We start from the raw sequence: 25,810 nt of genomic DNA on the forward strand, positions 1-25,810 counted from the left end.
CTAGTGAGGAAGAGAGCAGAGGGTTTTAGAGCCTTCTAGTTTTTCAAATAACTCAAAAATACCTGTTTGGAAATAGGCAAAATGCTGGTAGGAATATGGATTCTATCGAAAGGAGAGAGCAATTTTCCCTCTTAATATTCCCGCTCTTAGTTATCTAGGAAGAATTTTATGCATACACATATAATTATGCATACACATATAATTACATTATATAAATTGATTATAAATTGTTGGCAAAAATTAGATTATTAAATTATTTAATGTCAAAAAGAAAAAGAAACAAATTTACATAAAATTATTTATATTTATTATGTCAAATTCTAATTACACATTATTATATGTCTTTTTTCAGTTTTATATGAATTTATAATTAAATATTAATATTTTAAAAATAAAACACATAATTTATATATAATTAAAAATTTCACGTCATGAATATAAAGAATTTGACCATAATTATTGTCAATAAAGGAAGGAAAAAAAAATTATTGCATGTGGTTTTATCGGGAAAAAAAAGGCCAATAGCCTACGTGCCATTAGAGCCAGGCCAATCCCACGTGTGAGACAGGCAAAATTAGCTTATTGAACGGGCTAATTTAACACACACATGCAAAATGGGTGGGCTAAACAATTTTTTTTATTATAATTTTTAAACCGAAATTCTGTTAGCTACCCATAGGTATCCAATAATACCTTTCTTAAAATATCCTTACTAATCAAGTGTATTAGCTAGAATTACCATTATTATAAAGACTACATTAGAAAAAATGCATAAATATGACAAACAAAATAGATTGATGATTATATTTAGAACAAAATAAAAGTCAAACGAAGTCTTATATTAAAGACTGAGGTAGTTATTTTTTTTATTAGAGACAGTTCTATTTAAAAATTATCAGATAATAAATAAGAATATCTCTTTAGTAGTGTGCCTACCACAAAATTTAATGCTCTACTGAGTTACTTCTCTTCACAATCTCTCACAATCACAAGTCACAGCCCCCAACCTCTGGTGGGAGTGTTTTTTTTCTTATATGGCAAAAAAAAAAAAGTACGAGTGTTTTGTATTATTATTTCATATAATTAAAGCTATTACTTTCTTAAAACCAACTAGCGGGAAACCTAACATTTTAAGATGGTAGTTTGTGACTGAAGATTTTATCGTCATCATACTGTATAATTAAATTGGATTAGTTATTAGTTATTTTATATTTCGAAACTTGATAGCATTTTGCATAATCTTGTCAAAGGATCAGGTGACACTTGAGAAATTAAAACACTTTGGAATTAAATTCCACCTTAACCATCAATTTACCCAAAAATCCTCTCTTTTTTAATTTAGGGGAAAATACTAATAGCATAGATTGCATGGAATATCGAATTCACAGTCTTCCACTTATAAGAGAGCATAAGCCAATAGGCCATGAAGCCATTATTTCCCAAAATTTTTAGTCACTGTTATTGGGGTTCGGTCGGTTGCTTGCTGGAAACTTAAATACTTTAAAGGTAAAATTGAATAACAAGATACTTTAAATACTAAACACACAAATATTTCACAATACTAAATGTATCACAAAATATTTTATTGGAGATCGGTAGAAAAATGCCTCGGAATGTTAGAAAATATTTTGAGGCTTTCAATAAAAAGCAAGAAAATATTTCGAGGCTTTCGATATAAAAACAAGCATGCTCTTATTCTTCATAGTCTGGCATATACGGTTTATGGGTGTTTGGATAATCCTAAAAATACTTTTCAGAAGCACTTTTTTACAAATCGAGACAATTCTTCTATATATTTATTTTGTATACCGTTTAAAAGCAACTTTGAAACTATAGTTTTGTTTTCACCCAAACATCTTCTTAGGCTAAGATCTAGTTCAATAAAAATGGAACACTCTAAGGGAATCCAAGAGCTGAAAGGATTAAAAATACAGCCCACTTAAGGACACTGGGGATTAATGGAAGTTCTTAGGATGAAGATAGGCAGGTGCCATTATTTCATGTTAGTCAAATAAAAAGGATGGATCCCTTTCTCTGGCTATCTTTTTTCCATTGGCTATACTGGTCAGAAAAGGGGTAGGCAGGTGCCATTCATTTTCATGTTAGTCAAATAAAAAGATGGATCCCTTTCTCTGGCTATCTTTTTTCCATTGGCTATACTGGTCAGAAAAGGGGAGGAGAATAATAAAAGATAGGGCGAGATCCTTTGCCTTTTGCATATTAATCTGCCCTCTCAAAAACTGGACAGCCTCATATTTCAGGTGTGAAAACGGGAATGTCAATATATAGGGCTTATTCCTTCATTTGCTCATGGGGTATCATCTCCTTTATCTAATTGTTGCGGTACCTAGGAAGTCATAACTTCAAATCTCCAAATCTTCAATAAATCATTGACACATAATGGGGAAGGGGAAGAGGGAGGAGAAAGAAGACGAGGAGGAGAAAAGAGAGGAGCAGAGAGAGCTAGAGACAGAGAGAGAATAGAGAAAGCTTAAACCTAGTCCTAGTACTACCTCCGGTCCTAATTATAAGACCCAGTTGACTAATTTGAGGAGATTAAGGAAGTAAGTTAAGTTAGTTATTTGTAACAAATAAGTGTTATCATTCCTAAAATATCCTTGCTAATTAAGTGTGTTGGTTAGAACTATCATTATTAGAAGGACTATCTTGGGAAAAAATGCATAAATATGAGAGACAAAATGGATTGGGGTCTTATAATTAGGACCAAACTAAAAGTCAAATGGGGTCTTATATTAAGGACCGGAGGTAGTAATAATAAAACAGAATCCTAAATTAATGTGAATACATTACATGCAAAGATGTAAAATGATAACAATAAATGGTACAAATTCAGATCTGTAAATTACTGGTGCTGTAGAGAAGCCATATATACAGTGACTATAGAAGATGATGTACAAATTTGTCTCCGAAGTTTTCACCCAGGAGCGTTAGGAATTTGGAAGTTTTTCATACCAAATTTATCCTGAAAGTGTAAAATCATAACGATATGTCTGCCTACAATTAAAAATTTTAACAGTCGACGTCACTATTTTTACCATTAATGTTAGTTTTTTTTTTTAATGATATGGGATAATATTGCTGCACTTCCAAAGCAAATTTGCTTCAAAAAAATTTTCCGTACCCAACACTCCTAAAGTAAAAATTTTCGTGACAAATTTGCATTTTATCCCTAACTATATATGTCATCACATTTTGATTCTTGGAATCAAATCTTCTCCTTGGGACCTACTGAATATTGCCAAGAGTTTACGATTTGATTAGTTTGCACACAAATTTGGTAAGTTGGCTACTTGCATATAATATTGATTCCATAAGTAATGGCCAAATCACATTATATTCTAAACCCTTACTTCTGTTGCCGCCTATACTTTTATGGCCGACGAGGTATTTATTTTCTATTAATAAACAACACATCGCAATTGGGAACAAAATGTAAATATATAACCAGTTGAAATAATAATATACTCCTATGATCCTTAATATAATATCTATTTAACTAATTTGACTAGATTAAAAAATTAGGCAAGTTAGTCAATTATAAGAAATATGACATATTTTTTCTAAAATATCATAATCATCTTTCTTAATATCTTTCCTTCCTATTTTACTTGATTATACTTGAAAGAGTATCAATAGGAGTAATTTAAGAAAAACTAATAAATATTACAAAGATGTCTTATATTTAAGACTAAAATTAACTCAATAATTAAATTCTATATTAAGTACAGCAGGAGTATATCCCATACATAATGGTATTACCGCACGGATGAGAATATCTTCCTGCCGATGTGCTTGAAGGAAATGCAGGAATTAATTGCTTTTGGTTGAAACTGTACAGCGGGGTCGATTCCGCGTGGCAATTATCTAGAATCTTAATTTTGAGTTGGATGTAAAGTCACTACTGCGGATAAATAAAAAGTGAATTCAGGTGTGGTTCATAGATTTGATCTTGTTTGTAATTTGAGATCGTTAGTATTAGTACATATGATATTCCTCCAATCCTAAGTACTCAAATTATTCTCAAACTATTCCTTTTAATTTGATTACACATACTAATTAAAAACAGATTTTCCACATGTGGTAATTTTCATTATGAATTATTAAAAGAAATATATTAGTAAAATGAGTATTTTTTTTTTACAACTAATTAACCCAAATAATTTTTTTAATATCTGTAAATTAAATATTTAGTTTTATATTTATAACTAAATGAGTTCATATAAATAAATAATTGACGGCCAACTAACCTATTTTAGAGTATTATAGACGTTCATACAGGAGGTGACACCTCAAGCTAGTAGCTCCATTTACAACTCTAGTTTTGAAAGTTGCTTAAAGAACATAGCGTCTCATCTCACTAGACTAACCAGATAATAACAAGAAGCTTTATCTTACTAGATGGGGTCAGTTACATGAATCGCACAACGCCATTATACTTTATCAACAATCAACTCCTTAGATATATTGTTGACTAGAATGTCTTGTGCAATGATCTTATTAAACGTTATTCTCAGTCTTTCTCACTAAACTAATGACATGAGTTATAGTGTCATGACCGGGGAGGAGTAGAAGACAAAACACAGACACGTAATAGTGACTAATTGAGGCATCAATGTTCATATATTTGATTGTATAGGTATGGATGATAGATGATGCTTCTCCTGAGCTCCATATCAAACAAATTGTACTAGATGGGAGACTTATCTTTTTTCAATATTCTCTTTTTTTGCTTTTTATTCCTTTGTCGCATTTCAAAAAAAGAAAATTACATTTCATTGTGATTTTTAACTTATTAGGAAAAATATTCTTACAACACGACAAGTGTTTTGGCCAAAAAAGAAAAACATGATAAGTCACAAAAAGTTTTAGACTTTTGTCAAATAATAATATAATATTAAGTACACATATAAGTACAATTAGCTAGGGATATGTTTTTCTTAGTGGGATGATACCTTTTTGGACGAATGACAAAAAACGAAATTGAAAATCAATAAATTCCAAATCAAGTTTGATGATTATTTGGTGTTGACAACACTAAATTTATAAATAATAACAAATTTTTATTTAATATTTACAAATTTCTAACTTCCTTTTTTGTCATTTTCCTACCTTTTTTAAATGCTAAAATTGTTTTTTTAATACATACTGGTGACAAATTCACTATAACATTTTAGCGTAATAATCAACATTAATTAATTTTAATTCCTTTCGAGTTATGATATTTAACACACATTTAAAGGGGGGGAAATATGCATGAGCTCAGGACTATATAACTGCAACAAAATACTCATTATGTTCTTAAATATAGGAGACATATAACTAATTTATGATTAGTAAAGAAATTAGTTATCAAAAATTACTCATAAATACCGGTTTGGTAAATTAATTAATTGCCCAATGGTATCTGATAAGTTTTTATATACCAAAAGTACTATAGCATACAGTTTATAGTTTACATTTTACAATGTGAAACCGAACGTGCTGCTATGAGATAAAAACAAAAAAGAAAAGAAAAGAAAAAAGAAGCCACCATGAGAGAATCCAATCGAGCTTCAATTTTCAAAATCACACTCTTTGAATCATCACTACAATATATGGTTGGCTCATCAAATGTTAGTTATATAACCACCGACTGTTTGGAAGCACAGAAAGTTGAGAACAGAAAATGGAGACGTGTAGAGAAAATCAAAGAAAACTGATCGAAGAAGGAAATTAAGAGGAGAGAGATTCGAAAATGCAAATACATAAAGGGAATAAAATCCAATCCAATTCATGCACCTTTATAATTTGCGTTTGAATTCTGTTCCTTGTCAAACCCAGAAGCTAGTTAGTTGATTTTCCATATCCCAAAGAAAGAGACAATTTTGAAAAACCAGCTTTTTGCATATAGAATCAGAAAGCATATATTATTTGTCAAGAGAGATATTAGGGGATATATAGGGAATAAAGTTGTACTGTTCAAGTTGCATGCATGTACTTGGAATTAAGCTAGGAATGTTCTTTCTTTTCTCCAATTTTGATTTGGTCTATTCGCAGGTGAACCACAAAATCTCTGTGTAGTGATCTTCACTAAAAGAGATTAAACACCATAGATTCTGACATCTGCTGTATACGCCAGCTGCTACGTATGCTAGATAGTGGAGAATTTAACTGTGAGTAAAAGTCTCACACAAATGATATAGATCTAACATCTAGAAGATCTTGGCTCAAATGCTGCATGTGTCTACATGTGAAAACTTACAAAAGAAGTTATGCTATTTATAAGTTATGAATCGTCTATGGGGATAAGGTAATTGAATATTCTGAAAGTATACATGAAGGAGTACTTAGTATTTGGATTTTTTTTTAAAACACTCATATGCCTTGGAAGTTTTATTTCCTAGTATTGTTACCCTGAACCGTTATCCGTTGTTAAATCTGACTGTTAAAGATATCAGTCAAACTACATAATTTAACGATCAGATTTAATAACGGATAACAAACTGGGTACTTTTACTGTGAAAATAAACTTCAAGGGTATTTAAAAGTAAAAAAAAGTTTCAAGTACTAAGTGATCCTTTGTATATAATTTTAAGGTATTTAAATACCTTATCCCATCGTCTATTCAATAGGTAGTCTTATAGTAGTTAAACATTTGAGAAAATTAATCCGTAAAATTGCACCCGATTTTTAATCATATTCTTGTAATTTTTTTTCTTTTTTTATCAAATCTTTATAATTTCACTTGCTTTTAATCGATATTGTGTAATTTTTTTCATTGGATTTTAATAATGTCTCTGTAATTTCAGGAGGCTAATTGGGGGGGGGGGACTACAAGAATCTGATTTAAAAATCAAATGAAATTCTTAATAGATTGATAACAAAAACTATAGGAACCTAATTAAAAACAAACAAAATTATAAGGACCTAATTAAAAATCAAGTCAAATTATGGGAACTTGCAGAGTAATTCTCCCTTTAATAACAAAAGTCTCCTTTTTTTTTTTTTATGGATAGTTGGAATTGACCTTGTTAGAGAAATTTTAATAACTAAGCATATGTTTGGTATTGTGTTGATTTTGATCAAAGCCACCAAAATAATACTATATGTGAAATCAGCTTTTAGTCAAAATCATGTTTTGATCAAAACCAACAAATTACGAAACACATACTAGGTTATTGTAGAGATTTATTGATGATTAAATCTACATAAAATCGTACTATATTTATAAATCACCAATGATATGTGCATAAGCCCTTATCTAGTAGGAGGTGGAGAACATAATTGAGCATACGCCAAAAGATAAAGAACAAAAGGGGGAAAAAGAGTGTTGTGAGAGGATAATATGAAGCCACCGCCAATGAAGCCCATCACGTCAATGTACGGGTTCATGAAGATAAGCCTATCACAGAGAAGGGTCACAAAAAACTCATCACAATTTTAATGAGTTCATATAGTAACAGTTCTAAGTTGTCACGCATGCTCAATCCAGAAAAGTCTTCACGAAATGATAGTATGATACACTCACCTCCATCAGATTGGAATAAAGCTTATCCTCATTCCCCATCACCATCAGATTCCCATTATTGGTTCATACTTCAGTTTCTGTGGATTAAAACACTAAGTGTGTATATCTATGGTTTATAGCACGTAGAAAAGATGTACAACTCTCAAAATGTCAAAAGTACACTGAGATTTTCTAACCTCATGCAAGATTCTTCATGACTGAGCATCTTCCAACTTGAAGAAGCTTTTGACACTCTACCAGTATCTGCTGAGCTCTCTATAAAACCGGAAAAACCAGAGCACTAGTTTGGCAAATTGGGATCACAAAGAGAGTTCCAAAATTCTAAATATTTTAGTTCTTCTCAAGTTTTCAGTGTCCTAACAATGGCAGCCATATCCTACAGACAAAACTCACATGTTAACAACACTTACCAGCAGAAAGGAGTCATCACTGAGGAAATTCAGGGACTCATTAGAGTTCACAGAGATGGTCATGTAGAAAGGCCTCCAATTGTTCCTTGTGTCTCCTGCTCATCACAACCATGTCGTTCTGTGACTTCCAGAGACATCTCCATCAACAAAGAGACCAACCTATGGGCACGTTTATATGTCCCAGCAAGCTCTAACACCAAGCTTATTCCTTTGTTGATTTACTTCCATGGTGGTGGGTTCTGTGTTGGCTCTGCTTCTTGGAGCTGCTACCATGAGTTCTTAACCAATGTTGCTTCCAAAGCAAACTGTGTCATTCTCTCTGTGGAATACCATTTAGCCCCAGAAAGTCGTCTTCCTTCTGCATATGAAGACGGTTTCAACACTGTCATGTGGTTGAAACAAGAATCTCTGAACACTTCTAGTGGGCAAAAATGGTGGCTTAGTCAGACCAACCTATCTTCCCTTTATCTTGCAGGTGACAGCGCAGGAGCCAACATAGCCTTCAATGTTGCCTCACGCATTTCATCAAACACCTCTTTATCTCTCAGAGGTATAATCTTGATCCAGCCTTTCTTTGGAGGAGAAGAAAGAACCATATCAGAGAAGCAATATTCAAACCAGTTTCTTTCTCTATCAGCTTCAGATACTTACTGGCGATTATCACTTCCTCTCGGGGCAAACCGTGACCACCATTATTGTAACCCTCTTGTTAATGGCTTCTCCAAGCTGAGAGACTTGAGGGTTTCTGGTGTTCTGGTGTGTGTATCAGAATTGGATATTATGAGAGACAGAAACTTGGGGTTTTCTGACGCTTTGGCTAGATCAGGGAAGAAGGTGGAGACTGTGATGTTCAAAGGTGTAGGCCATGCGTTTCAGATTCTGACTAACTCTCATCTTTCACAGTCTCGTACCCAGGAAATGATCAATCATATCAAGAGCTTCATCAGCCAATAGTGAAGATAGCTCTGAATAATCTTTAAAATTTGTGCACATAGATTTAGTTACAAGAGTTTAGCGTGTTTGTTGTAGGAGTTGGTAACTGTCGTGTGTAATAGGTGATTTTAACTTTAATTTAGGCACAAAAGCAAAATATTAAGTATAACTTATGATTTGAGTTTCAAGTTTTCTGAGACCAACTCTTTGGTTAATTATTGGTGAGAGTTCCTGAGTTTCACAAAAAAATGATGTTTTCCTGCCGTACAAGAGTATCATATTAGTTTAGTCAATCAAATCTCTTCCTTACAAGTGCTATAAACTTTTTATTAAAAGCATAATGAAAATGATTAAATATGAAACACCTGTGGCCAGTGAATGAGATATGCCCATATTAAATATAGGAGTATTTGATAAAATATGTTTTTTTAATTAAAGAAGCAGATACTAATATCCTGAGATTACAAAATAAGTTTGGACCGCGACCTCTTATTTGTAAAGGAGTTTACTTGCAATTGGGTTACAAGGCTACTGGCATGGTTAATAATTGTATTTTAGCATATGTTTCATTGGTTTTTCTAATATATTAAAGAAATTAAAATCTTATTAATTTGAATCAAATGAAGATTAACATTAATTTTGGAATGTGTTAAAATTTCAAAATTTATAGCATGTCACATATTGTTGTGTGGATTTGCATGAAGTTATCACATGCTTCTACTATACATACAATTAAATGATTCAATAGTGGAATTTTTCTAAATCTATTCATTGAAAGATACATTGATCTGAATGAAATTTTAAGTGAAAAATTTTAAATTTCAAATTGTAAGTTAATACTTCTCTAGTCCTATTTATAGAACAGAGAGAAAGCAATTTTTGGGTCATATTTATAGAACGCAGAGAGAAAATTTTCATATGAATGTACAATTTTATTTTCTATTTAATATTGTGTTGACGTTGTTCTAATACAGTATAATGTATATTAAACAGAGATAAAATTGAAAAGTTGTTAAATTTTAAATGAGAGTTAGTGAAGTTTAATATTTTTTCTCTGTGTAAAATATGTTGAAAATGACTTATAAATAGAAGTAGAGGAGTAGTAAATTAAAAAATAAAGCGTGCATGTAATAAACTTTTCTAGTCCTATTTATAAGGTGGGGAGAGAATACATTTTTTTGGTTCTATTTATGGGGTACTGAGAGAAATTTTTGTATAGATAGACAATTTTACTTTTCATTTATTATTGTATTGACTTTGTTTATATGAGGTATAATGTATATTAAATAGGGATAAAGTTAGAAAGTTGTTGAATTTTAAATGAGAGTAAATGAAATTTAAGATTTTTCTTAGTCTGTGTGAAACATGTTAGAAGTACTTATATATATACATACTTATTACTGCACGTAGTACAGAGTAATATATATACACTTATATATATTAATGAATATAAACGTAATTAATTATCAGTATACTTATACTAGTTTGTGTGGTTGAGAGGACAGATAGAAGTGATGGCAAGTTAATTATTAGATCCACGTGAAAAGTCTCTTGGATGATAGAGATGGAGATGTAGATGAAGTGGTCCTGGTTTGGAAGCAATGGCATCTTTGCCCAATCCTTGACCAACTTTAGCACTGAGCTGAGAGCGAGAAAAAAATAAAGGGGAGAAATTAAAGAAGCTGTGTGGGACCAATTAGGTAGGAAGTAGTGCGCATGCACGGTTAGGAGGGTTACGTTTCTTTGGGAAAAGCAGGGTTGAGTTTACTAGAAACAAGCATATCTTCTTCATCTATCCCTTGTGCTTGCTAGCGTCCACAAGTCACAATAATTCATAGTGCATTATGATGTCATCTTATTCTTTGATTTGATTCTTTCCCTTCTGGGATGGCTGACATTTGGGAGAGCCAAAACTGAAAACTGCATGGAAGTGATGAGGGGCTAAGATCAGTCGTTTTAGTGAGGTTGGCCCATTTGTCTGCCATAGAAATTCCCTTTGGAGTTACAATAGATCCAATTCCTTAGAGAAAATTAGTGTACAGATTCAGACTACAATAGCTTTCAATGCTTTGAAACCTCCTTCAAAGATAAAAAAAATTTCCCAAGAGGTTGTTGGCCTTTGAATCATTTCCAGTCACAGCTCACAAAGTGATGCGATGTTTGATATGCAGAAAAGCATCATTCAAAGTTAAGATACAAATCTACTCACAAAGTATTCTTTCATGCATATTTTTTTTGGGGCCAAATTTATGCATACCACATAACTTCTGTGAGTGTAACATTACGCGCCAGTGTTACTAATAGGGAGTATTTAGAGAGAGAAAAAATCATAGTTTTAAAAGTACTTTTACTGTATACTGAGAGCTTGTTTGGATGACATCCAAAACCATGATTTGGATAAGATGACATCCAAACAGCTTCAATTATTTTAAAACCTTAGTTACAGCTAAAACCATAATTTTGAAGGCTGAAACCATAGTTTGGTGAGAAGTAAAAAATTATTACTTCTGGGGAGTAAAAGCTGAGTCATTGGAGTGATAATTAGGAGTCAAATGGGAACAACGGGATATTTTGACCAAAAACACCCAAATTAATAATTTTCTGTTCACAACAAAATAATTCATCTTCTCCAAAAATATTTTTACTCTTGTATTTTATAAATATATATACATGTAGTAACAATTAATTAATTAATTATATTAAAGATCAAGGTAGTATGTTGTTACAAAAACTAGTTGTGAAAAAAATGTTATTGGATTTCATGTTTAAAATCTTTAAAGAAAATCATTATTTTTCTGTTCGCGGAAAAAAATCATTTTTCTCTAAACATATTTAATCTTATATTTTATAAATATATATACACATATTAATTATTTATTAATTACATTATCTTATATATTATTAATTATGTTAGTAAAAAATATATTATTAACAATTTTATTCCTTCAAATTAAAATATATTATAAAATCTATCTTTTATGTAATTATCATATTAACTTATGTCCTTTTTAGTAATTTGTACATATAAAAAATGTTTCTGATAACAATTATCTAAACACTCTCACTTTATCAGAATCACTTTTTCACAAAATCTATTCTTCACAGAATCTATTCTCCCCAAAATCTATTTTCTAGAAGCTATTTTCCAAACTATAGCTTGGTTTCATCCAAACAGTCCCCAAATAAATATGTAAAGAAATTTGTCTCGATTTGTGAAAAAATCCAAACACCTCCTAAAGTGAAGTAAAAGTACTACTCCTTCGGTCCTTATTATAAGACCCCATTTGACTTTTTATTTGGTCCTAATTATAAGACCCCAATCCATTTTGTCTCTTATATTTATGCATTTTTTTCTAAGATAATCCTTCTAATAATGATAGTTTTAACCAATATACTTAATTAGCAAGGATATTTTAGGAATGACAATACTTATTTATTATAAATAACCAACTTAATTTACTTCCTTAATCTCCTCAAATAAGTCAATTGGGTCTTATAATTAGGATCGGAGGAGTATTTCAATCAACAAATAACTTCAGCATGTTGGGACCCCATACTGGCTTCTAGATGAATTCAGTGATCAATATGGCCAGATGAAAATGACATTTTGCTCTATTTCGAAGTATCCCTATATCCATAAAAATTTTACGGTGTCAAATACACATGAGAGAATACTTTATGAATAATTTTGCACATTAACCTTATTGTCTTTCTTATAAAAGAAATCAGATATGCATATAGATACTGCAATCGGAAAGAGAGTGACACAAGACGATATGATTTGTGCATGGAGTTGACATTCCATAATAAAGGTGTGGAGTCTGCGTCTCCTTTTTTTCCCAAGTCTATCTCTTTTCAAATTCACCCTCTACATTCATCTTGTGAATTTACTGGAGAATATATGGGTGAAAGAGATTGATACGTTTTATTTGGAACTTAAGGGTTTGTTTGGTACGAGCAAAATAGAGGAAAAATGAGGGGAAGAAAAATTTCAACAAACTCAATTTTAAAAATTGAAAAAGTGAGATTAAGAGCTTTTAATTTTGTAAATCGCTAAATTTCACTTGTTCATTTACACTTAAACACTTACATTTTGAATTGTGAATTTTTTTGTGTTTCTTGTGAATAGCCGAATTTGGATTGTAACTCCATAAACTTTTGTAAATCTTCAAATTTCACTTGCTCATTTACACTTAAATACTTGTATTTGGGGTTATGAATTTCATTATGTTATTTGTAAATTACCAAATTTTTATTGTAAATTGCCGAATTTCACGTGTTCACTTATACTTGGACACTTGTGTTTGCTTTGTTATATATATTTTTATTTGTATCACATGACTAAATGGTTTACTTGGCTTAGTTGTCACATTATTTTTTGTGTGTTAAGAGGTCATGGGTTCAAATTTTTCCTTGGCCATTTTATTTTAAAAAAAAAAAATCTTCCGGCCACTAGAGCTTCAACCTCCCTCCGGTGGCGGCCATCTGAGCGTTGGTGGCTGGAACTCCTGCGACCATTAATATTTATTTTTTTAAAAAAATAAAAATGAGGGGTATTATTGTAATTTTGCTCCTAATTTTAATTTCAATTTGATCCTTTGGTCTTGTAGTGATATTTCATAATTTTTTGGGGACTGTTTGAAATTAATTCCCATCTGCAGTCCTCAATTGAAATTTTCCCTAGAATTTATGTCCTGCTGAGTGGTCCTATTCAAAAATAAATGGGCATGGGCCTTTGATGTGCCTCTCTTTAATATTTCCTTTTGTAATGTACTTCTCGGTCTTTAATATAAAACTTAATTTTTGAGTTGATTTTGATCTTAAATATAAGACCTATTTATCATATTTATCAGTTTTTTCTAAATTACTCCTATGGATACTCCCTCAACTATAATTAAGTAGATGAGGGAGAGGAGGGGACATTAAGAAAGATGATTATGGTATTTCAGGAAAAATATGTCATATTTCTTATAATTAACTAACTTACCTAAATTTCTTAATTTAATCAAATTAGTTAAATAAGTCTTATATTAAGGATTAGAGGAGTACCAACTTTTTAGAATTTTTTTCTTGTTTCTTTTGATTATTAGAGTTTACATAAAAAAAAAGGTGATATTTTGATGTTTTACAGTAATAAAATGGTATAGTTTTCAATTTTTTAAGACTTTTTTAAATAAAAAAAACTACACAATTCTAGAGTATTTTTCTTTGAAAAATTGTAGAAAATTCAAAAGCTTCATTTCGTGGAGAATTTAACTATCAAATGAAACAAGAAAAACATCTTGAAAGTTGTGGCATTTTAAAAGGTATTGGATGGAACTAGTTTCAATGCTCATCGCAATGATGAGCATTGATACCTATAAAATCTCAATCACTCAAACTTAAAATAGATGGTCGAGATTTAATATTTAACATTTTTGTTTTTTTTAAAATATTTCCCTTCAACATGTATATATAGTTTAAAATAAATGTAATATCTTAACTGTAAGGTTTTTTTTAAAATAAATTTTTTATTTAAAAATCACTAGTTAAAAATTTTAAATTTAGATCATTAAAACTTTATCTAAATAGTTTAGATTTTACTGTAGTGATAAATATCATGATGTTCATCATTACTAAAATTGATTTGCCATTGGATAGCATTAAAGAAAGGCACTTCAAAGATTCCAAGCTCAAACTTGCTCAAAAAAAAAAAAAAAGAGATTTCAAGCTCAAACTAAATAAGCAAATGCTGAAAGTTGTATGACATTAATTATTTAACAAAGTTAATGAGCCTCACAAAATTAAAATCACTAGTCTGAACCCTGAATCTGAAGTGCCTGTTTTACTTGTCTATGTTAAAACCGGAAAGTCCATCATTTAATTTAATTTTTATAATTTTCTAAATATTATCATATTTTAAGGTAAAGAAAATATATTTTTAATTTTTAACTTTGTACAAATTTCAATTTAATTTTTTAATTTTATAAATTATCTCTTTAATTTTTTAAGGGCTAATGTGCGCCCAGCATCCTGAACTATTTATCCAGGTGCGTCCAGTGGCCTAAAGTAATTTTGGGTGCATCCAGTGTCCTAAACTAATTAAAATGGTGCGTCTATATCCCAAGCTAACAGAAATGTTATGTTTAACTGTTACTTTCTTGACTCAGCTTAAAGTTGACCCTAAATATTCTAAATGGTAGACATATGGAATTTGATATGTATTATTCTTACTCAAAATTGAATTTATTTCCTTCCTTATTGACTTTTGAGTAAGAATAATACATATCGGGTGCCTATGTGTCTACCATGTAGAATATCTGGGGTCAACTTTAAGCTGAGTCAGGAAAATAACAGTTGAATATAACATTTCTGTTAGCTTGGGATATGGACGCACCATTTTAATTAGTTTAGGACACTGGATGCATCCAAAATTACTTTAGGCCACTGGACGCACATGGGTAAATAGTTCGGGGTATTGGGCGCGCCTTAACCCATTTTTTAATCTTAATATTATTTGTTTTATTAACAAAAAATATGAAAATCAAAATTTTAAATGCTTACGGAATATTCACAAAATATTTTTTTTGCCAACATTCACAAAATATTAACATATTGCCTTTAATATTTTAAAATAACAATGATTACCATGAAAACATTATTTGAGACTAATTTAGAGAAGTAAAAACCTATTTTATTAAATTAAAAGACTAAAAAGAAACTTATATAAATTTACAGGACCAAAGTGCACTTTTGTTTATTTCAGAAAATATAGATATTGGTATTATTTTAAAAATTAAACATTTTAAATAATCACCCATTAAAATTTAAAAATAATTAAAAATTAGCATTGAATCACCCAGTAAGTCTGGGTTCCGCCTTGGTCGAAAACCTGTTCAGGACAACTCCGGTAATTTGTTAAACAAGGATGAAATGAAAATCAGCACAGCATCGAAACGCGCTTGTTTCCAGTTTCCAGTTTCTACTTACCGTTTTCACGGTTTCACCCCATCTTCTAGCAAAAGTTCGAATTTTTTGTGAGGGAGTATTGAAATATAAATAGCCTCTTTGCTGCGAATCGCAATAGTGTTTACAATATTCAGTTCCCGTTTTCGGGCCATGTCTTCTCTGCAACGAAGTTAACTTGATCACTGTCATCCTCGTTAATTCTTCTTCTTCTTCTTGTTCTGCTGGGTTATTCCCAGCCATGGCTTCTTCAATGGCGAAGAATTTAATTAGAGACAACGTGCCACTCTCGCGCTTCGGCGTTCTGGCAGCTCAACTGGAATCCATTGTGGCCTCTGCAGCTCAGCAATCTCCAGACCCGCTCCTTTGCTTCGATCTGCTATCCGATCTCATCTCCGCCATTGACGAAGGCACCAAGGTGATTCGGCTATCTCCTCACTTACCACTGCCCGGGACACTTTCTCAGATCTCTCATACTATATATTCCGTTACTCTGCTTCCTCTGTCTCAAACTAGGATCACTTTGAGTCCTTAAAATCAGTTACTGTATTGTGATTTTGCTCAGTTCTTACTATTACTTTCAAAGCAGTAATGTGCTGGTCTTGGAAGATATATTTCGAATTTTTTTGACTATCCATTAATCAGGCGACTTACCTTGATACATTTTTCTTTTCCTTTTCTACCATTTGCTTTTTTGTTACCTGTGAGGAAGTCTTACCTTTAGCCGCGTCATATCGGATAGACAGTTTGCACCTTGCCTGATTGTTTTTTATGGTATAGAACGGAAAAAATCTGAAGGACTATGTAACGTTGATAAAGCTCTCCTTAGTTGATGAGAATATGCGCATTCGTGAAGTACTTATATTAGCCCCGGGAGAGGGCGGTTCATTCTTGATCGTTTGATTTTGCAGTTACTAGAATTCTGAGTATTCACGATCTTACTAGAATTTCATATCTAACCTCTTATTCTTATATATTTAAAATCCAAAGTCGACAGTCTAGTGGTCTTGTTGACTTCTGATGCTGAAACAACTTATTTTCAGGACTCCATTTTGTTGTGGCAAAGGAGATGCGAGGATGCGCTATATTCCCTTCTTGTTATAGGTGCACGTCGGCCAGTGCGTCATTTGGCATCAGTAGCAATGGCAAAGATTATATCAAAGGGAGATGGGATATCAATTTACTCTAGAGCAAGTAGTCTTCAGGGGTTTCTTTCTGATGGGAAAAGAAGTGAACCTCAGAGAGTTGCTGGTTTGTCAAAGCCAAAGAATTCCAGAGCTTTTAGATAGCTACTGAAGTGCTGAATTATTCATGATTGACTCATTTGACATATATAAATGACTATATAAAAGCTAACAAGTTTCCCCCCCAATGTGATTCTCCTCCATAATGTCTCACTGCATTTCTGATTGCAAAGGAACATTATTATCGGCGATTATACGATAAAGCTTGCAGCTGCATCATATTTCTATGAATTGTACAAGTTGTTCATATTCTAAGTTACGTGATTATTATCACCCATTTGTTCTATTTTGCCCCCTTAGGGTTTGTTTGGCACATATTGGAATAAAACGAAAAATTCAGTGGAAAAATGACTTTGAAGGCGAAAACTGATCTTCATGCTAAAGGGGTAGAAGCTGATGACTAATGATTATAAGATATGATACATATTGTTGGGAAATTCCTTCCTTTATACCAAAAGGACCCTCAATTTCTCTACTGAGTAAGTGGGGGTGCCCATGCATAATGTCAAGCTTACTTTTCATTGAGTTGGCTAGGTGTTCTTGTCAGTTTTTGTTGTGATCATACAAGAGCTAGCTAATCTTTCTAATTGGGGCAAGAAGGGTGCTGTAGAGTTTTTGACATGTATGTGGTGCTTCTGTATGCTTTCAACTCTGTATTATCATTCATTTACTAGGAATACTTTCATTTCCAAATAAAGTTTTATGGTCTAAAATTTAAATATGACTTTTGGATATTTTCCGGTAATTATCTATTCATATGGATATTTGTTTAATTCTGATGAGAAAGCTGGCAGTTGTCTTTTTAACTTCCAATCTTGGCATCCGTTTACGGTGATTGTCTAGCGTGAATGACAATTTTCACACATTTAACTTAATTCTTGAGGTTCAGGATTCATTAGTTTAAATGGTTAAGTTCAGATGGTGCTTTACATTTTTTTTAAAAAAAGGTCAAACTAGAGGAAAACCGTAATAGGTGCCTGCTGATTTACTCAGGTTGGATTTCTAGAGGCTTTCGCTTTGACTCTAGGATTCTACATTTCTTACTTTTTTCGTTTTATGTATTGCTTGTTTAGTATTATTTTTTCTTTCCAGTTTGACTCATAGATGTATGTTTCCGTTCACTGTCAGTCTGCATTTACATAAGGAAATTAGGGTGATACTAATCAATTTACTTAAGGAAATTAGGGTGATGCTAATCAATTAATTTATTAATATCTATTGATATATTAGAAAGTATAGGTTATAAATTAGTAGAGGATATCTAGAGCTTTAAACCAAGCCTTAACTTGGCTTATTATTATTATTATTATTTTTTTTTTAAAGATTTACTTAATTTTTCAAAGTTGCCTGCAGAGTGAGGCAAATATGAAACACTAGCAGAAAGAAAAGTACTAATTATTCCACATTTTACGACTAGGAGAAAGTTCCTAATTCACTTATGACTAAAAATTTGAAGAAAAACATTAAACGAAGTTAGATGTTACACTTTTTGAAATTAGAGCTTGGGTAGACTTCTGGTCTCTATCAACAAGAAGAGAGATAAACTGAGAGTACAAACAAGTTAGGCTTATTTAATATGCCATATTTAAGCTATCATTTCCTAAAAGTAATCCATGGAATTGGTCAAAACCTCAAATTTCCACTTTTAACATTACTTGCTATGATTCTCTTACGTACATCTCATGCTACATACTTTTATAGTTTATTAATCCTCTTGTTGTCGTTTGCATTTAAATTATGTCTGTGTCTGTTCCTTACAATTTTTCTGAATATGATTCTGTAGGTGCTGCACAATGCTTGGGAGAATTGTATAAGCATTTTGGCAGACGGATAACTTCAGGTTTACTAGAAACCACAATCATAGCATCCAAACTTTTAAAATTTAATGAGGTATTTCCTTTTAGCTGGCATCTCTGCTGTTCAACTTGAAATCTTATACTGCAGAAAATGAAAGGGCATATAAGCATAAGGAAGAGAAAAAATGGCCCCTTTTCAATCTTGTTCTTGATTTATGAATTTTGTTTTCTTCTGTCCAAGAAAATTGATTCTACAGTTAAATAAGTATTCTTCAGTTTCTTTGAATCCATTTTCCTTCTCCATATAACTTCAAATGGTCATAACTTCATTCTTTAATTCCCTTCCATCATCATGATACCTGTAGACGAAAACCTCAGTAAAAAAATATGCTTTTCAGTGGGGAGGGTTTCAAATGGTCTAAGACTGATGATATATTTTTCCTTGTTTAGGTGCTTGATTCTGTCCATATTTCTAACATTTGAGCTCAAGTTCTTAATCCCATCTATCTTCTTTTTCCATAAGGTTTCTATTGAGTTAAGCTTTAGCTGGCTAATGATCATGACTTAAGACTGAAGATTTATAGGGCTCATTCACTTGATGTTTGCTTCATGCGGCATTTTGATAGTTAGTCATCTATACTGCCTTGAGATTTGGAACATTTCTAGTAGGTTGTATCTTTTTAGGTGGGACATATAGGTTTTTTCCTCCAGCAGTGGTAAAAATACCTTTATTAAAATATACAACTGTGACTACTTGGGCTGGCATAGGCGATAAAGGTGGGGTATGTGTAGTGGTCAACAATTCAAACCCTACTAGTATTTGGAAAAAAAAGTTGTGTAACTTCATGCTGTGGCCTTTGGAACATATTTTCTTTAGTTTCTAGACTTGAGAAGATTTTAGTCTCTCTCTTGTAATAATTTATTTTCAATTCTAGATTGGTATTTCTGCTTTTACAGTTTATGTACTGATTTATGCATATGTGGTTAATTAATGTGGCTTTATTTTATATGAAAAGGAGGCAAACAACCTAATAGCTTTTTGCCGCTTTCTTTTATTGGGGAACACAATTATTTGAAGCTCAAATTGGCTTTGTGTGTGGAGATGCTGTTCAAATTGTTATATTAGGCTTGATTTAAAATTTGTGCTCTGATGTAAACACCTCTATCATAGTTTTGGCCATCCTTCCACTTGTATGAATCTCCTTTGTCCCTTAAATTTCAGGAGTTTGTGAGACTTGAAGCTTTACATATGCTTCAGAATGCTTTGGAAGGCTCTGGTGGTAATGCTGCTTCATCAGCATATGCAGAGGCATACCGTATCATTGCGCGATCTGCAATGGGAGATAAGTCATTTGCTGTGAGAATAGCTGCTGCCAGATGTTTGAATGCGTTTGCGAACATTGGAGGTCCAGGATTAGGGGTGGCTGAGCTTGACAATTCAGCCTCTTATTGTGTCAAGGCATGTGTTCCTGTTCTCAATTTCATTTTCATAAGTGTAATGTGGCCTCTTTGAGTCTAAATCTCTATTTTTATATCTTTGTGGCGCTGCTTCTAATAGGCCCTTGAGGATCCTGTGTCATCTGTCCGGGATGCGTTTTCTGAGGCTTTAGGTTCCTTGCTTGCTCTTGGAATGAATCCTGAGGCACAGGTTTGAACACACTAGTTCTCTCTGTTTTTTCCTTGATCAAACAACTTTCTTTACTTCTGTCTGCATCTGAGTAGGTCCAGCCAAGAGGAAAGGGTCCTTCCCCTCCAGCAAAAAAATTAGAAGGTGGACTGCAGAAGCATTTAATTTTAGCTTTCAGAAAAGGTATATTCTTGACTGGGTCGCCACAATTTTGCTTGATAATATTTCTTTTTTCTGGTTACTCGTCAAGGACCAATTGATCCCAAAAGACTCAAGATTATTAATATTATTAATATCTTTAACACTTCTTCCCCTTCATATGAGAGCACTTTGGTCTAGAAGCATGGATGAAGTATTGGCCCACTGTACTTTGTGCTGACATTAATAATTCAATTAAGAGAATGAGGGTAGAAAGGATTGAACTCTTGACTATTTGGTCCTAGAAGCCCTCATACCATGTCATGGACCAATTTATTCCGAAAGCTTGTGTTAGTTGGTGATTCCTCAGGATTGGTTTAATAATATCTTCAACAGTTCCGCCTTTAATATGTGCCGACTTCTTGTATTGCTGCTTTTTGTGAGTGCACATAAAGGGAAACCACTTTAATGCCGGGTCTTTCTACTGAAGCACTGGTGATCACACAGAACGTTCTGGTTGCAAGTGTTTTACTATGGCATAACCGCTGGGATTTCTATCTTTACGTCTAGGGAGTACAAGATGGGACTATGCCATGCAATGGCACCTTGTATCCATGATAAACTCAAGCTTTTGCTTCTCGTGATGTGAGGGCTAATGAATTTTTATGGTTGTTTTCTTATTCGTTTAATTGCTTCTGTTGATGGTTATGCATGTCATTACAATGTTCATATGCGATAAAAGATGTGCATTTCTCAGGATGAAATACCTTCTTTTCCCCTCCATTTTTGATTGGGATTCGTTATAATAATACAGCCATCTCATTTCCTTTTAGTCTTTGTTAGTTCTGACATTCACTAGTTGTGTTGCAGCAAGTGGAGTACATGCAGAAATGTTCGGGTTGGACTCACACTATCTTGGGTATTCTTTTTACAGGTGAATTTTGAGACTTCTATTGAATCTTCTCTTGTTCTCTCTTTCTTTTGAACTCCCTCCTCTTGTTGATGGGGCTATCTGTTGCAGATGAATATTAGTTGTTTGCTGCTTTACTTATAATAAAAGAAAGATATCTCTGTGAGGGAGGGAACAGAGTGAAATTTTGACTAAGGCCAAGGGAGATACTACTTGAACCAAAACATCATCTTGGTCTTCACTTGAACAGAACTAAGATTGAAAGATTTAATTGCGTGCATTTTTATACATTGAAGGACAGTATGGACTCAAAAAACTAGAGGGTCCTATAGTGTATGCAAGCTGCTGTTTTATATTTATCTTTGCACCACAACTTAACTTTTTTCCCCCTTTCCGGTGAAAACACCATGACTTATTGTTATTGGTATTGTATTCATTTTTTGTTTAGCAAAATGTTCTTTGGGGTGGAGATTGAACATGTGTGCTTGCGTATTTGTGATTTTTCCATCACTCTTTTGACTTTGCGATCAGTTTTTAAGCCGAGGAATCTGTGATAGATGTGTTTGCTTTGCTTTTGATTTTCATTCTTAGTTAATTCTCTTTTGCAGGCCATACGTATAAAATACCTATATCCAGATAGTGAGCTTCAAAACTTTGCATCACAAGTTATGGAAATGCTTGATGCTGATGCCTCAGTTGATGCTAATGCACTGGTAGTTGCTCGAAATATATTTCTCCCTCTTTTTCTTAAAACCCCTAGTCAAATCTCCATGCAAGTTATACTTTGCTCTTTGGCTTTCTTTAGCATATGCAAGTAAAGTGAAAATTTAGTCCTGGATTGGCAGTGTTTTACCCTATTTTACAAGTCGATAAAGGGGGATGATTTTAGTAATAAAGAAGTGTACTGAAACACTGAGATAGAGTAAAGTTCATGCTTTGCTGGTTTAGCCAGAGCAGATTAATTATAGGCCTTTCATTGAGGGCTTGATTGGATTTGCTTTACCTCTGTGTATACACAGATGTAAGAAGATTGTTCTATTAGAGGAGAGGGGAGAAAAAATAGGCAGGGTACAAGATATTACCCATTTATTCAGACATCAGCTCTTGGTGTTTCGTTGAGGGCCTGAATTGATGGCTCACCCTTGTTATAGGTGGCCTGTGGTCTTTTATGGATGGGATACTCTATTCATGTGATGGATGATTCTCAATAATATTTTTGATGTTACCTTTTTTCCAATGGCATCCAGTGGATGCTAGATTATGTTGGGTAGAAATAGTTGGTAACTGAATTAGTTAAGTCTGTTAGATTGCAGGTAGCCCAAAAAAAAGTGTTAGATTGTAAATAACAGGCTTCTTGATGACTTGCTGTCAGGGGAGTTAGTTAGTGGTTAAATAATTCTTATATAGCTGCACTGAGAGATGAAACAGATTCATGATGGTTCATACAGTTGTTAATTCTTCATTCTCTCCATATTCTCCTATATTTCCTATTTCATTTCCCTTTCATCATCAAGTGGTATCAGAGCCAACTTTTCTTGGGCAAATATTTATGTTCCACGAAAATATATTAAAGATAAAGGATAGAGGCCAAAAAAAAAAAGACGTTACATCCTGCTTTGTTGATATTTTCACTGTTCTTTTTATTTAACTTTTGCATCTTTTCATTTATTGTTTTATTGGAGAGAATGATCCTTTCGCCTCCTCAGGAAAATTCAGCATATATACATGTATACGTACCATGTTTTATTATTTAGGTTTGTTTTAACCCTTCACTGTCAACGAATTTAGAGCCATTTTGCCTATTATTATTTTTTCTTAAAAATTCCACTTTATCCAGCCAAGTACTTATCTTTTTCTTTCCTGCAGATGGATAGATTATTTTTTACTTCCTGAAGTTGATCTGTTAACTGTAGGCATAGCTTTAGTGCTAGTTTGTTTTGGCATGTGGAATGGTTGGTTCCTTTACTTGTGAGATTATGAGTGTGTTTGGTTTTCCATTCGTCATGCACTAAATTGAACTCGATTCTAAACCTTAACTTTCTGTGTAATGTTCGTATCATGAGTGCTAGACAAACATGAATAGACTCACTTTGGCATCATATGCTTATACAAAATCTGTCACATCTGTCACATATATCTCGTCAGGAGCAATGCCCTCTTGTTAAAATTCCAGATAGAGTTTAACAGGAAGGGTCTTGTCAAAACCTGTCATATCTGTCACTTTTATCAGAGGCTTTGGCAGGTTTTAGTTCTGATCATGCATCACTTGTTGCAACTGCAGGCTTGTGTTCTTTATATCCTTCGTGTTGGTTTAACAGATCAAATGACAGAACCTACTCAACGGAACTTTTTGGTTTTTCTAGGGATGAAGGTGCGCTGAAGTTACTTAATTTAAATCATTAGTCACTGTATTTCAGTTTTGATGCCTTCTTAAAGATATGTGTATAAAATGTTCTACTTCGCTTTCTGGCAACTCGCAGCTTCAATCCCTAGAGGCGGGTGCTTCTGTGAAGGTGGCTGCATTACGTACTCTGTCATATACTCTAAAAACACTGGGAGAGGTATGCATAACTATATGTTTGTATGAGAAAAGTATTTTAAATGGGATGTTCCTATTACTATAAAGCAGGGGCGTATGCGATGGATATTTCTAGTTTTGTGTGAGGTGGACTGTAACTTAATTCTTGTTAATTTGCAGGTCCCACTGGAATTTAAGGAAGTTCTTGACAACACTGTAGTTGCAGCAGTGTCTGATTCATCGAAGCTAGTGAGCCTTTTATTTCTTTTATATAGTACTAGCTCTATTCCCTAATATAAAAGCCAAATAACTAATTTGCAGATATTAAGAAAATTACTTAAGTTTGTTAAAAAATATGCGTTGGCTTCCCTAAAATACCCTATTTAATCATTTGTGTTGGAACTTTCCTTTGATGAAAATTCCTTTAATATTTGCAATTAATATTGATAATTTAGGGAAAAAATTATAAATTTGAGTGATAAAGTGGACTGATATATTATATTTAGGACCAAAGTCCCATAAATAGCTCTTATATTTAGGACTGGAGAGAGTAATAAATAATAAGTTTTTAAATATTCCTATGCTTGTTTCTTGTGTATTATGTATTTGTTATGTTTTTAAACATAATCTTTCATGTTACTTGTTGTGGGGAGGGAGGGGGGCTGTGACAGAGAAGCAGGCCATAAGTTCATCAAATACTTCAAGGAAAATGTATGTTTACACTGATTTGGCGGGGAATGGATCCCTTGCAGGGAGTGCTGTTCCATGTTTGTGTGAGGACAAAAATTTTAATTGAGTCCAATGTCTGATTTATTGTAAAGAATCCCGAAATTTTGAAATCATTTTTGTGGTTCAGTGCCAGTGGTCCTCAAACTTATGTTTTCATTTTTAAAAATGTTATGTTATTTTTGTTGGCAATAGTGCATCTTTAGTCCTCTAACTTCATACAAGGTTTCTTTTTAGTTCCTTAATTCTGTAAAGTGTCTTTTCAGTCTGGTAACCCTAATACTATTATTTTCATTAACAAAAAAATATTGATATTAAAATTGTAAATGTTGACAAAACATTTTTCAAATATTTACATGTTAAGTTTGTTTTTCTAAATAACAATGATTGATGCAAAAAAAAAAAACATCTTTTGAGACTAACAATGTTAGGTTTAGAGGACTAAAAAGATACTTTTTAAAATTAAGGGACCAAACTGAAACCTTCGATAAAGTTAGATGACCAATGGCACACTTTCGTTTTTTGTTTTTCGTTTTCGTTTTTGTTTTTTGCTTTTAGAATGAAGTTTCAGGCTTTTATTTCTGTTGAAATTTTTTTCATACAAAAAATTTTGTCTGACAAAATTATTTATTTATTCTCCTAACGAAAAGGGGACACTTGTTAGTTGTCACACTTGTATGACTGCATACCCTACAGTTGCTGGTGGATCTGTTACCAATTTTGAGGTGTTTGAAATTTGACATATTTTGTATGCCATTTTGAGGGTTGGTTTCCCCTATTATAGAGTAATTAGTGGCTTTTAATAATCATTTGGTATTGTAGGAGGGACCTAAAAGTCCTTAAGTTGTTCACAAGTTGAGGGAGTAAAGGTGAAAATCATGGGAAATACACAAGCACACTAAGATGGTCTACTGAGATATATAGTTTTTGGCCCATTAGTACAGCTGAAGCTTTAATGATGACTCTCTCGTTTACATGGTATTAGACACATTGTGATCAAGAAGGCAAGAGTTTTGATACTCATTGCCTCGTTTT

General features: G+C 32.7%; 2 protein-coding genes across 2 annotated transcripts in view; both read left to right on the plus strand.

Annotated features, from left to right (window-relative positions):
* Positions 1–7,696: 7,696 nt before the first annotated feature.
* On the plus strand, positions 7,697–9,120 carry LOC114760747 (probable carboxylesterase 17). Its single transcript, XM_028950040.1, has one exon. The coding sequence runs from the start codon at positions 7,891–7,893 to the stop codon at positions 8,890–8,892; it is 1,002 nt and encodes a 333-aa protein (XP_028805873.1). The 5' UTR covers positions 7,697–7,890; the 3' UTR covers positions 8,893–9,120.
* Positions 9,121–15,926: 6,806 nt separating this feature from the next.
* Positions 15,927–25,810, plus strand: part of LOC114760738 (protein SWEETIE) — a 40,176-nt gene continuing 30,292 nt past the window's right edge. Inside the window, exons 1-11 of the mRNA XM_028950031.1 lie at positions 15,927–16,234; positions 16,860–17,067; positions 18,844–18,950; positions 20,079–20,315; positions 20,415–20,504; positions 20,579–20,685; positions 21,501–21,555; positions 22,140–22,244; positions 23,813–23,902; positions 24,012–24,092; positions 24,230–24,298. Coding sequence (XP_028805864.1) covers positions 16,058–16,234; positions 16,860–17,067; positions 18,844–18,950; positions 20,079–20,315; positions 20,415–20,504; positions 20,579–20,685; positions 21,501–21,555; positions 22,140–22,244; positions 23,813–23,902; positions 24,012–24,092; positions 24,230–24,298 — 1,326 coding nt within the window. The 5' untranslated portion in view covers positions 15,927–16,057. The remainder of the gene's footprint in view (positions 16,235–16,859; positions 17,068–18,843; positions 18,951–20,078; positions 20,316–20,414; positions 20,505–20,578; positions 20,686–21,500; positions 21,556–22,139; positions 22,245–23,812; positions 23,903–24,011; positions 24,093–24,229; positions 24,299–25,810) is intronic.

The sequence above is a fragment of the Neltuma alba genome, unplaced genomic scaffold (genome assembly GCF_004799145.2).
Source record: "Neltuma alba isolate B1F8T4 unplaced genomic scaffold, ASM479914v2 tig00011015_pilon, whole genome shotgun sequence".
NCBI classification, from domain to species: Eukaryota; Viridiplantae; Streptophyta; class Magnoliopsida; order Fabales; family Fabaceae; genus Neltuma; species Neltuma alba.